Here is a 13,539-nt window from a genome sequence, read left to right as displayed (position 1 = left end):
TGATGTTTTCTCTGGGTGTCGTTAGCAAACATCCTGGTGGACACCTGCCTGTTTTCTTCTCGTTTGAGCACAGGGAGATCTGATAAAGCTGTTCTAGGCAGCAAATTTTTCTGTCTCAGAAGAGAAGCAGGCTTGGGGCTGTGCATCACTGGCTCTGCTGAGCCTCGTGGGCTCTCTCTGCTCCCAGCTCCTACCTTCTCCATGAGGTTGGGACCTGCTTGGATGGGCAGGGAAACCTCCCTGGAGGTGGGCTGGCTGCCAGACGCTGCAGAGGGACGTCAGGCAGCATAAGGCAGGCTCCGGAGCAGGGCTGGGTCTGTGGGGGCTGCGCACGGTGTGTACGTGTCTGTTGAGGTGGAAAGTTCAGGGTCAGAGAGGAGACTGAGGGCAAAGTTCTCGGTGGCGGGTGATGGAGAAAACAGACGTTTCCTTAATGCCTTGGTGTAGGACTCGGAGGATGAGTCTGCCCTGGCTCTGTGGGGTACGTGTCCATCGTGGTCCCCTTGCTGCGCTCCTCTGGGACCCCATGGTGGTTGGACCGCAGGAGCCGTGGGGCTGTGGAAGGGCTTCCTCTCACCGCTTTAAAATAGTTGCTACAGGGGCTTGGTTGGGATGGGAAGGTGAAACAGTGGGAGGGACGCTTCTGTGCCATTTCTCAGAAACACCCGTGCATCTTGCGCAGCTGGCATCACTGCGGGGTGTTCCTTCATCAGCTCGTACATCTGCCGTTACAGAAGCGTGGGTTGTAAATAACAGGATATTCTTGTTCCTTTAACTAAGGAAGGGGAGAATCGTTGTCTGCAGGCAGGGGGCTGGGGGGATGTTCAGAGGTACGGGCCACCCTGAGCTGTTTCCACCCTTCCCTGGGCACCTGAGATGTTTAATTACTCCTGATGTCAACATGAGCTGGTGGCAGGAGTGGCACGCCCAGGCTAACTGTGAAATCGCTTCCCCTTTCCATCAGAAGACGCTAAAGCACGGCCAGCATATCCAGCTCGCCGCTTGTTTGCTCGTGCGAATGCCAGATGGGTACATTTTGCCTGACAATGAAATCAGAAAAGGCTATGTTTAGACTTTTTCTTTCCAGCACTGTTTCACTTCACATCTAATCGGATTTGAATTTGGAAAGCAGCCCTGTAATTATTCCATCTCGGTTCATTTCGGGTCAGTTAAAAACCAGTTGGCTTCCTTTGGAGACGGCTCTATTTTTCAGGCTATCGGCAGAGCGACTTCACTGTGAGGATGCTGGGGCGGCTGACGCAGTCCCTCCTTTTGAAAAACTTGCTTGTTCCCAAGCAAGCATCGCTGTCGTCTGGGTCTGTCCATCCTGGCTGGGAACCAGCAGCGTGGTCTCCATGCTCTGCTGCAGGTTTATGGCCACCAGACGGCCGGCACGCCGTTTGATCCTGTTTCTTTGGCCCTGCAAAAAATAGCTGCAGCCTGCGGGTACCGCTGCACACAGAGCCCCGCATCCCATCCCTGGTGCTGCGTGATGGGTGGAGATGCCCTGCTGCCTGCCTCCGATGCTAACCTGTCTTGGGATGCCTCAAAAACAGGGAGCTCTGGTATAGGTGACAGCATATGTGGGAGCTGGGTTGCAGGATTATTTTAAATAGGAGGTTCACAGCAAACACCAGAAGTACGTTTAGTGGTCTGTGATTCAGTGGTGCTGCTCATTGTTTGCAAACCTCAGTGCGGAAAGATGACTAAACGCAATATCCTCAATGTAGCAGTGACAATTTTAGCCTCTATTTGTATATACAATACTCAGAAGTTCCCTGTGATGCATCTATTAACATATTGGCTGGTTTAATATTCTGGAAGAAAAGGGTCTTTAAGCTGACACTTTTGCTATGAAAATCTATTTCTCTGAGAACTAGAGTCTTTAAAAAAAAAAATTTCAGGGACCTGTTTAAGTTAGGCTTCTAGGATGCATGTATTATCTGGAGTGTTTTTACAAATAAATGCAAAAAATATCAGGTTTGAAATAGTTCATTAGAGTTTTGTATTTGTGGAGAGTCGCAGTCACTTACTGCGAAACGAGCGTGACCTCCAAAAGCTTATGCTGCAAAACCCCAAGCCTGCCACAGAAAATCAAGGGAGCACTGTGGGGTGTACGTTGAAGGATTGAGATCGCTCGTTAATTTAACAAGTCACTTTTTCTAAGATGTGAACCTTGATATGCAGCAAAGAGAATAAAAAAGAAGATATTGAAACAGACAGTTCTTTTTAAGTAAAGGTTTGATTGTAGCAAACTACAAAAGCTTGGGGGATCCTTGACAAAGCAGATGCTCTGTAAGGAAAATGCAGATTAGAGAGGAATTGAGTGTGTTGCTACTGTTCCACGATAATGCACATATTAATTTTAATAGTATGTCATCATTTTCAAATTTTTATTTCCATGTAGGAAGTAAATTTCAGATATTTAATTATGCATGCAATTCTCAGGAATAGATTAGATGATTAGTTCAGTCCTAGGAATAGGAGACAAGTGGCAGTGTTTGGACATCGTCAGCCAATTCCCACGTCTGAAGTAGCGTTTCCATCAATATAGAGAAAATTGAGCAATGCTGATGAGAACCAGGGAGTGCCATCGGGCAGGGATCTGAAGTTGCTCTTGAGCAGCATTCGCTCAAGCCCTTGGGGACTAGGCTGGTATATATTTGCATTATTTGGTAGACTGAATTCTGCTGTTTACTGATCTCGAATTTAAGTGCACTCAAGAAATATTACTACAGCTGCTTGAAGAGCAATTACAAAGATTACGGTTGTCAGTGGTGGCAGATGGTGTAACAAGGAGGTAGAGAGACAAATTTCAGCTTTGGGGTGTTCAGGCTGGCCGTTAGGAAAATCTTCTGTATGGGAGGGTGGTGTGGCATGGGAAGAGATTGCGCAGAGAGGTGGTGGGTACTTCATCATTGGAGGTTTTGGGGACTTGGCAAGATAAAGTCATGGTTGACCTGACGTTGTGTTGGCGATAGTCCAGCTTCGGGCAGGAGGTTGGACTAGATGACCTCCAGATGCTCTTTCCAACCAACATTTCTCTCATTCTAATAATTTCAGTATCATTGCATAACAAAACCAACATATAAAATAGCCACTGCAGTATGTTTGTAACTGTCACAGGTGACCAGGTAGAGGTACAGAGGGAGCAGGAGTCACGTGCAATAGGATTATGTAGATACGGATCTTGTAGGCGGTGGAGACAGTGTAAATGCGTGACAGAGCAAAGTAATCCTTTTTTTTTTTTTTTTGGTCTTGTTACAGAGTTTAAGGCAGCAGACAGAGCCTGTGCTGGGGGATTCTGGAGACAGCTGTGCTAAAGGAGCAGAGCCAGATGGTCACCCCACCGCTACCTCTCAGAGCCTAGAAGAAATGGCAAGAGAAGGAAGGCAGGAAAGTCTGTCTGATCCTGTTCACCTGGACGTCGGGCAGCTCTCGGACCAAACCCACCAGGAGGAGAAATGCAACAGTGGGAGTTTGGGAGCTTTTAATGATGTGCCAAATGACTTGCTGAGCCTGGAGGATGCAAAGAGCCCAGAATGCTTCTGTGAAAGTAAAAATACAGTGATGTTGAGTAAAAAGGAAGAGGAGGGGCCAACCTCTGCTGAAGGCTCCGGGACCATATCAGATGAGGAGGACTACACAGTGAGCCCGTGCGCAAGTGTAAACGGTGCCGTAAATCTTCCATCCTGTGGAAATACAAATGAGGAGGCTGGAATGACATCTGCTGGAGTTGTTCTGGAGCAAGCCAGCTTGTGCAGTAAAGATAGTCCCCACCAGGAAGCTCAGGCTGCCGACGGGCGTGCAGCTGGCAGTACTGTTACCGTGGTTGAACCTGCAGGTGAAGCCCCAGCTTCCTTGGAGGGCGTGGATGTGGCTATGGGCCAAACTGAATGCAGGAACTGTACAGGGGCGGCTGAGAGGGCTGCGGGCCACCAGCAGGTAGAGGATGGGATGGCTGAGCCCGGTGAAAGGAGGACTGCAAACCTAGAAGAGCAGTTGCCAGCTAAGGAAGAATCAGCCAGTACTGCTCAGCCCTTACTCAGTGATTTTAATTTCACTGAGTGTGCAGATGGGGAGGATACAGATGTAGGAGAGGTACCGGCATGTGACAATACGAAAGCAGACAGTGGCACTGGTGATGTCTCCGTCGAGCTTTGCAAGACTGGCGATAACAAAGAGACTGGAGCAGACTCATGCACTGATCAGGTAAACAGTGGCTTCTTGGAAAGCCAAGGTGATGCCTGTGTCGCAGCGAGGCAGGATGTCACTGCGAGTGCTGGAGCAGCGTTGCCAGCAGTGAATGGGGTGAAGGTTCCTGCGTGTGCATCAAAACCTGGTCCTGGTTTGGAAATCCATAGCAGTGGAAAGAGTGGGGAGCAAGAAGGGCAGGTGGATGTGGATTGCACAGGTGGGAAATCCAGCCTGGCCTCATTGGAAGACTGTGTGGAAACTAATGGCTCTGATGCTGAACCTGAAAACGATGACGTTGGTGGATCTAATCAAAGCAGTGCAGAATCTGTGTGTTGCCAGGAGAGCGGTAATATCACTGAATGTGCAGCCGAAGCAATGGAGGGCAGTGAAGCCCCTGAAGAGCAGCTAGCAGGAACTGATACCAGCAGCAGCGATGGAGGAAGCACAAATTCTGCATGCGAAGGTCAGGAAGTTACTAGCTGTTGCCCTTCTGCTGATCAAAGTGTTGTTAAAGATGAAATGGGCGACAGCTTAAAACTGGACGCTGCTCAAGAGACCAAACGTGAGCCTGCATCGCTCCCTCCGGAGGATGGAAGCACATCCCTGGTAGAAAAAGAGCCTGCACAAACCGAAGCAGAGATAGCGGAGAGTGCTTTGGAGCAGGAGGGGCTGAGGGGTGAGATAAAATTGCTCGCTCCCCTACCCAGAGGAGAGGGACCGGCTGTGAGTCAGGACGGAGATGCAGCAGTGGCACCTCCCGGGCAGGAGGCAGCTCTGCAAGGTAATGACCCTGGATTAGCTCCGTGTGCCAAGGGCGCAGACTGTGTGGAGGATAATTTATTTGGCACACCCTCTGTAATTCATAATGAGGAATCTAAACAAAACCAGGAAGCAGTGGCGGCGGCGGCGGCAGGCTCGGCAGAGCTCACCCAGCAGCGCGGCGGGGAGCATGGCAGGGTAGCTGCCGGAGGCGGCTGGCCTGGGGACCATGCAGGGGACGAGGGCTCTCCGGAGCAGAGCCCCGCGCAGCAGGCTGAAGGAGGCAAAGCTGAGCCTGACGGGGAGGCTTGTACAAGTGGCCAGGAGCAGGTTTTGTTGGAGGAACTTCTCGACGAAGTTGTGAAATCCTCTGCCTGCAGTCAGGGAGGGCCTGCGGCAGGCGGCAACGATGTGGATGCTGGGCTGAAAGGGACGGTCCCCGCCAAAGAAGCCCACGAGAACGGGGCTGTGGGTGCAGGAGAAGGCACCATGCACGGACCCGCATCGGCAGGTGAGTCTCCAGGCGCGGAGAGCGACCCTTGTCCGGATGCAGGGCTGAACAGGGAACACGATCCCAGTCAAACCCACCAGCAAATCTCCCCGCGCAGCAGCACCCCCGAATTAAAGGATGTTTCAGAAATGGGAGCCCCGAGCGATGCCTGTGGGGGCAAGGAAGTGTTAAGGCCGGTGGCAATAACCCCTGTCACAGCATATCCGGAAGAGCAGGAGGATGTGGAAAGCGTGCTTCCCCGGGCAGCGCTTCAGCCCATCGCAGAAGAGCCCACGTGTGACAGCGACTCCAGCACCGACACTGTTTATCCGGCCGGCGAGAGTGATGCTGGTCCAACTGCGAAAGCAGCTCAGGGGGAGGTCTTGGCTGAGCCCGATGGAAAGCAAAGCCGAGCCGTACCCGAATTGCCCTTCTCGCCCTGTTCGTGCCGTTTACATGCTGTTGAGTCACTGGAAAATGTGGGAGTAAAGAGTTTGGTTTCGGCAGATGATGGCTTCTCTCTGGATAAAGTTCCTAAAATGGTAAAAAGTTTTGATGCAGTCGTTTTTGCATCAGAGACACCTTGTTCCCCTGAATTACCAGCTGCAGAAAAAGTGGGGCTTGAGCCCCAGGCTGCAGTGGATGTGGGAGCCAGCCTGAATGGAGAAACGGATTTAAGTTCCTCGACAGCAAAGAGGAGCATCGACCTGGTGGTGCAAGGAGTGGAGTCTGTTACAGGTAGGAAAAATCACTTGGTTTCCTACTTAGGTTTTTTCTTTGTAGGTGTGCCTCTAGCATCTCATCACCAAAGGAAGGGAAATAAGAGCAGGACATCTGCCTTGTAGAGGAAGCGTAGTTGTTCAGGTCTTTCTTCTAAGAAAGAAGAAATTTGAAGTTACGTATTAAAACTTTCAGTTCAAGTGCATGTTGCTTGGCTGGCACTGGAGGTAAGGACAGGACATCATCTCCTGTGAATTTGTGCAGAAGAATTTCTAGCATGTGAGTCCTGCCTGGAGAAGGAATGAATGGGAGGGAGCTACGTGGATTGCTGTATCTTAGAGTTAGACGCTTTCACGTGGGCCTGAGCACTGTTAGCACTATTCCTTCGCTTCTCCACTTTATTTCTGATAACATGGAGTCAGAGAGTACGACGGGGCTCTCTTGCGTTTTCTTTGCTTGTCTGCTTGAAACAGCTGCCAGCGTTCTGAACTGTGCAAAGCCACTTCCTAATTGGTGGTATTAGGTCATTTAAAAAAGCCAGCAAGCCCTACCCCCACCGCCTTTTCCTGGCTGCACAGCTTTTTTTGTCAGGCAGAGCAGCCGGTGGTGTTTTCCAGTGCATTTAAGCAGTACTGGAACTCGGCTGATGAGTTTTGCTTGCTGCAGTCGGCTGGGAAGCGGGACTGGCGTTCCCCGTGGATGAGTGGTGATGGGGGAGAGCGGTGGCACTTGGGGGACAGTATAGACATCTGGTGCCCGCGTGACAAGAGCTAATAGAAAACGTCACCAGGTAACTTCAGAAGGGGAAATAAAGGGATAAATTGAATGAAAGAGAAATGGGTTGTTTGCTCCAGTCTGGAATTAAATCATAGGTGAATTTGCTACTGAAGCATGGAGCTAATCTGATCTTTATATTCCACCTGTTCAGGCAGCTGTTAAATGGAAGCAGCTGAACTTTTTCAGTTGCCATTTATTTCTTTGCTATGAGCAAATGATACAGTGCCTCTTGCTTTCCCAGCACCAAACAAACAAAACATTTAAATGATTAAAAAAAAAAAATCTGCCATGATATAAATCATGAAGTTGTAAAGCTATAAAGCTATTTCACTGCTTTAATGCTGGGAGCTGTTTCTTCAATCTAAATACAGAATGGGGTGATGGCAGAGGATTTGTTCTGATATGATAGTAGAATAACTGGGGGCAGGGGAAAGGATTGATTTTTTGGGGAGTCAGTGGTGGGTCCAGCAAATCCTTTTTTTTTTTTTTTTTGTTGAGTTCAGAATTTTTAGAAAGCTTGTCTCGAGAGATAACCAGTAAACATTAGTCAGGAGATCATTAGTAAATGAGTAGAAAGATTTAAAGGTGGGTTAGAAAGCTGGTTTTGGAAAGAAACTTATTTTAGTGCTGTGGCGGATTGACAGTTGAATAGGGTGGGAGTGGCTGTAAGTCAATACCTGGCAGGGCTCCTTTCTTCTGGGAGCATCCCGCTCTGCTGGCTCCGACCGACTGTCCAGGCCTTTATCTCTGGTTGGATTCTTGGAGGCACGATGTGATCTAGGCGAGGTTTTAAAAGGAGAAGGGAATAAACAGCCCAATAAGATAGTGACTGCAGTAGGAAAGTAGTATTAAGGCATCATTCTGTGTTAGGGTATGGAAAGAGGAGAGGGGAAAGGAGATGATGCTGTGACAGGTTTACAATGCCTAAGGATTTCGGGATAAAAGGTCTTGGAGTCCAATGGTCTGTCCTCTTCGTAAGGAAGAATTGTTTATTTGCAATGGGATGCTGCACAAAGCAAAACTTCAGCTGGAATATCTTCTGTTGAAGAACTTTAGGATTGCTCTGAGGCATAATGTTACAGATGCCCAAATAAAATATTAGCTTAAAGCAGAGACAAGTGACTGCTATGAATTCAAGCTCACTATGTGAAATATTTCTGAAATTCACCTCCTATAAAGCAGCATCTAGAAGTCTATGGCAGTAATTCAAGAGAACAGATTTATCGTTTATTACTGTTGCTGTGTACATTCCTCACGTCGATGTCTAAGCTTTGGGTAGCGCGTTTTGTGCAAGTAGTTCAGCGGCAGCCTTCAATTCTTTGTGTCAGTTCTTTGCTGTGTCGGTGCTGGGGAGTTTTCCCTGCAGCCCGGGCTCGTACAGAGTGTTTTGTAGCCATGCGGGAGTCATCGGTGCTGAGCAGAATGAATCAGATCCCTTTTTGATAGACTACCATAAAGCCTTCCCAAAGGAAGTGTAGGTCACGAGGATGTTTCTCAGGAACGCGTGTGGTCGGAGAGTTTTATTGTCATGCTAATTTATCGGAGACGTAACTGGCTGATAATTGCTGTTGCCATTACTCCAAATCATTGAGCTCTTTAATTTTTTTATTTATATTGTGAAATTGCTCCCAAATATGTACCTATCTCATTGCCTCCGCTTAGTTTCAGCCTACCCCCAAAACAGAGACTTCAGAGGGGTAATTGCCTTATCCCAACAAATATCCAGTGACTGATCACAACACTGAAGGAAGGCGGTGAAGCTAGAAGATCCTACTTTCATAAGGCTCTTAGCTTTAGACTCAGAACTGCATTACAGCTGAGTAATGGGTTCTGCAAGCACATTATTGGCAAGTCAGGCAGATAGATGCTACTCATTAAAAAATCAGGCAGTTAGGATATGAAATCATACCACAGCAGCTAGGCTGGGTGAGAAGAAATGGCATGTGTTTATGCTGACAAAACACCTCCAAGTAGATACAGCTTCTTGGCAGAAAGCGACCCTGGCAAGGTTAGGTTATATGGTGGGGGTTTGGCATCTTAAATTAACAAATGCTGTAATCACTGCTCCCTAGCTCTTCTCCTGGGAGAAATATCCCTAGTGTAGCTCTTGTAGATCTCAGCATTTAAAGAAAACATTCATTGCCAGATAGAAGAATATCACCTTATTTTGAACGTTACCAGCCTTCACCTCATTCTCCTCAATGGCATTTTCCCTATGGAAAAGCACTTACACACTTTCCTTCCCCGGTCGAGTAGCAGGATGACCCAATAACAAATGTCACTGATGACACCACACATACGATGAGGTACGCTGTGCCCCAGAGACCTCTGTGATTGCATTATAGTGCTTTTTGTTTGGGATATGTTTCTTAATAAATGTTTAGGAAGAAGTAACAGAGTGTAAAAATTGTCCCCATGAATTTCATCCTGAGGACACATGGTTTGGTCCTCCAGTTCTTACCCAGCATGGAGTATCACTACGCCGCTTGCTTCCCCCATCCTCAGTGCCCCAAAGGTTTCTTCCTGGTGTCTTCTGTCTTTGGACCAAGATCTCAGCCATCATGGCATTGCTGCGACCCCAAGCAGATCTCATCACAACCGTGATCTCTGCTTTGCCAACGAGTGGGACTTGCAGAAATTTGTAGAGTTACCTCTGATTTCTGAGAGTCTGCCCACAAACTCATAGAGACAAAAGTCATGCCAGTTTGACTTAATGAAGTTGGATTAGTTTATCAACAGAACATTACTAAACCAGATAGTCCCAAAATCAAGGGTGGGCTTTAATGCCAGTGGAAAACCATTGGTGACAGCAATTTCCCCGTGAAGATGGGAGGCTCCTCTTGCTAAATCCCTGCACGGGTAAAGTCACTGCAAACATATGTCGCCCTTAAGAAGGCGTTGTCATCCATCCAGTGTTTGTTTTTAGTAGAAATGAGAGAGGGAGCAGGATTAGAGGGGATTTAGCCCTAACACAGCCACTCTCCATCTGGGTGGCTTTGGTCAAATCACTTCACTCCCCTAAAAGTATCTTGTGTGTCGTGAGAGTGATTAGCTTAGGGTTGACAGAGTATTAGGACGTTGACTTTATGCCAGGGAAAGGTAGACAGAAGGGAACCCCCGTGGAATGGTGACTAATGAAGTCTTTGCAGGGCAGAAGAAGCAGCCGGGACATGATGTTTGTACCGCTGCAGTGGTGACACCATCGTGAGAGCATGAGGAAAGGGAAAATCAGCTGGGACTTTGTAAATTCCAGCAGAAAAAGGTTTGCCTTCCCAGCCCAGGGACCTAATGGTCACCCCTAAGGCAGCGCAGGTGAGCTGAATTTTGGAAGCCTGTGATAATTTTTTTTTTTTTTCAACATGGAAAATACTAGTTGAGAAGGCAAGGCTGGTTTCTTGCAGTATCTTCAGGTTATGGTAGGAAGAAAAACAGCAACAGTTTTGCTTCTTTTAACTATATGAGTGGGATCCAAGAAATTACATGGGCAAATACATGCAGATGTGCTCAGCCTCATCGAGAGCCTTTCAGGATTTTTACCCCGTGCTTGCTGCTGTTTCATAGTTTCCTTCAGTCCCAGACACGATAGTTGTTAAAACTAATAACAAGCAGCAAAGTCGGGAATGAAACCAGATGTTGGAAGTCCAGTGGACTTGTTGAAGGGGTTTTGGGGTTGGATTTTTCTTTTTTTTTTTTTTTTGTTGAGACTGGTTTGAATAAACAGAAAAATATCAGCAGCGCTGAAAGAAGTTTGGTTTTAAATTGCCTGTGCGAACCCTCTGTTTTCACAGGGAAGTTGGAAATGAAAACTGAAGACGAGGTGGATTTTCAGAAAGACCGTGACGAGAGCGCAGCCCGCGAGGAAGCGGTGAGTGCCACTTACGCGTTGTCACCTTGTCGTTTTCTGGGCTTTTTAAAGCAATGTTGCCGCTGCTGCAGCTGGCCGACTAGCTTGCTGGTTTCCTTTCCGTAGGCTTTGCAAAGCTGAACGGCGTCCACCACCGTGACGTTGTTTTAGTCTTTTAAAAATAGCGTGGGAAGCCACGTTTATTTGTCTCAGTCGGTGACATAGAGATTGACCCGGAAGGTTCCTCGCAAGGCAGGGTGGTACCGAGATTTGTATATAATTTGATAAAGGCGATGCCCCGTAATGCGCTCAGGGTCGGCGATGCTGTCTGGGGGCTGGCAGCGCCCTCGAGGTCCCCGTGCCCAGCTGCCACGTGCGTGGTCCTGCGAGTCGCTCTGTCCCCTCTCAGCTTCGCCCCTCCGGGGAGCTTTTGGCAGAGGGGACTGCAGCTGCAGTCGGTGTTGGTACCTGCACGGGCTCCGAGGTCTAAAGGCATCGCTGGGTGAGAGTGTTAGTGCCTTTGCTGGAAGACAAATTAATCATGGGAAGACATACAGGGATACATGCTTGTGGGGGGGAAAGCCCCTATTCCTCACGTCGGTGAAACAGTATAAAAAGGTCATGCCCAGGGATCAAAAAATCAATTGGCATTTTCTTTAAATGTGCTTTGCCATATTTAAAGACTGTGATTAAAAGAAAAAAGGTGAATATGGGGCTTGACAGCAATGCAATTTTGGTTTAAAGCACTTCTAGTCCATAGTCTGCTTTATCAAGAGCTGGGTTTTTTGGTCTTACCTTCCTGGCTGGATTTGCATTCCCACCTATACTTTATATATAGTTTCTTCTTCCTGTTCCAAAGTGTTTTGTAAATGATAAATTGCTCGCAGCCTGTGTTGGTGCACGTTGCCGTCGAGCAGCTGTGTTTGTGTGTTAGCGTACCATTATGAAGCTGTTAAAAGAGAAAATATTGCGGGGATGAGTTAACATCGCAGGGTGGAGCACCAAAAAACTTCGCTCATCCCACAGTAAAGCTCTTTAGGCTGCAGAACAGTCTTGCCAAAGCTTGTAATAAAATCAGGTTTATTTTGTTTTTAACAAGTTAAGGCTTAATTTCTGTAGCTGTTTGCTCAGTGAGTTGGCTGGGGACTAGAGCAAATAACTTTCCAAGCTAAAATTTGTGCTGTCTGATAAGTAAGTCTTTTGTTACTGGAATGTGTGAGTGTAAAGATACTGATGATTTTTTTCTTTTTACCAACTCTTTCTTAAAGTTAATTTTCATGACTAATACTTAGGCATCTGCTAGTTAAGTAAGATATCTTTAGAAAATGCAAATTAAGGCTCTGCCTTTTCCTTTCAAACAGGGGAAAAAAGGAAAGAAACATTGAATTTGGCTTCCATTTTGCATGTTTTACAGGCATTTTGATTTTTTTGTGTGTGTGTATGCGCGCTTTCTTTTCTTCTTCCTCTCCCTCCCACCCGGTCAAACACCTCTTTAGAAATCTGGCTTTTCTGGTGCAGGAATGGGAGTGCCAGGGGAATGGAAAGTTTGCTGCAGGACTGACAGGGTTTCCTGTTGCTAAGTTCAACAGAAACAAAATAACAACTGCACTATATTAAGGTCATTTAAAAAAAAAAAAATCAGTGGATGACTTATAAATAGAGCTTAATTCACACACGTAGGTTGGGTAGGGAGCTGGCCGGTGAAAGCCATCGCGAAGCATGCATCTCCTGCCACGTTCTGTCTCTGCTTTATTTAGTGCTGACTTATTTTGTAGCCAGAAGTCTTTCAGGTGCTCATTGCTTTCTCATTACATACCATTTTGTGGTTAGTAAAAGTGGTTTTCTTAACTTGTTGCAAATAGAAGTGTTGCTTGCACCTGGTCGGGAGCTGCAGGTATTTCGCAGCCTCGCCGGCGCTGTCAGCAGCTTTGGACCTTGGGAAGTGCATTAACTCCTGGTTTATGGGTGAGAATTTTTATAAATATTGTTATTTACAAATACACAGTGTGGAAAGTTGTTTATGTGCACAGGCTATTATATATATACACACACTTTGGAGCCTAAAAAGTGCAAGTTCTTGTACTGTGCAATCAGGCTGAACGACAGTAAGCGTGAGCACGCTGGAAAGAGAAGGGGGAAAATTCCTTCTTCTGAGTTGGTTTCTGAAGGCTGAGAATTAGCTGGTTTTGTGCTGCCAGCATTACATGCATAAGATTGCGCACGCTTTCCCCTGTAGTTGTTTCAGAAGACTTTGCCTTAGAGAGGCTCTTGTGCATGTCAGGCAAAAACTGCAGCTGAAGAATGTTTAGGAAAATAATGGTTTGTAGGGTTATAAGCACTGAAAAGAAAATAATGGGAAAAAAAATTTCCAATTAGAATAGGTTTTTAAAGCATCTGTTTCTTAAATCTCCAGAATGTTTTATCAAAGATTTTATTTGTTCAGCTATAGAAATTCTGTAACCAGTTTCCCAAGCTCCCTTCATGTTGGGTGCTCATCTGGTCCTTAGCTTCCTGCTTTCTTTGGGGATCTTGAGTAGAGCTGGGGCAGGAACTTGATGTGATCTATTAAAATCAGACTTTAGCATTTTTTAAATTGAATAACTGTAGATTCTTAACTCTGAGAAGTCTGGGTTGGCTTCTGCGTACTGTGATACCAAAATAATTTAGAAATGGTGCCTGGTGGCTCCAGCATTATGAAAGTAAAGCAACGGTTTGAACTGAATGGTACCCTGATGTACTCCTCTCCTTGTGT

The 13,539-nt window shown here is 46.9% G+C and overlaps 2 protein-coding genes across 2 annotated transcripts in view; both read left to right on the top strand.

The window, feature by feature from the left end:
• Positions 1 to 7,225, top strand: part of LOC129210572 (A-kinase anchor protein 13-like) — a 121,899-nt gene extending 114,674 nt beyond the window's left edge. The window contains exon 10 of the mRNA XM_054836431.1: positions 3,268 to 7,225. Within this exon, the coding sequence (XP_054692406.1) occupies positions 3,268 to 6,291 (3,024 nt within the window). The 3' untranslated portion in view covers positions 6,292 to 7,225. The remainder of the gene's footprint in view (positions 1 to 3,267) is intronic.
• The window catches only part of AKAP13 (A-kinase anchoring protein 13), a 100,779-nt gene continuing 94,089 nt past the window's right edge, over positions 6,850 to 13,539 (top strand). The window contains exons 1-2 of the mRNA XM_054836426.1: positions 6,850 to 6,956; positions 10,732 to 10,808. Of these exons, the coding sequence (XP_054692401.1) occupies positions 10,743 to 10,808 (66 nt within the window). The 5' untranslated portion in view covers positions 6,850 to 6,956; positions 10,732 to 10,742. The remainder of the gene's footprint in view (positions 6,957 to 10,731; positions 10,809 to 13,539) is intronic.

The sequence above is a fragment of the Grus americana genome, chromosome 10 (assembly GCF_028858705.1).
Source record: "Grus americana isolate bGruAme1 chromosome 10, bGruAme1.mat, whole genome shotgun sequence".
Classification (NCBI taxonomy): Eukaryota; Metazoa; Chordata; class Aves; order Gruiformes; family Gruidae; genus Grus; species Grus americana.
Note: the sequence above shows the minus strand (reverse complement) of the source record. Positions and strands in the feature narration are given on the sequence as shown.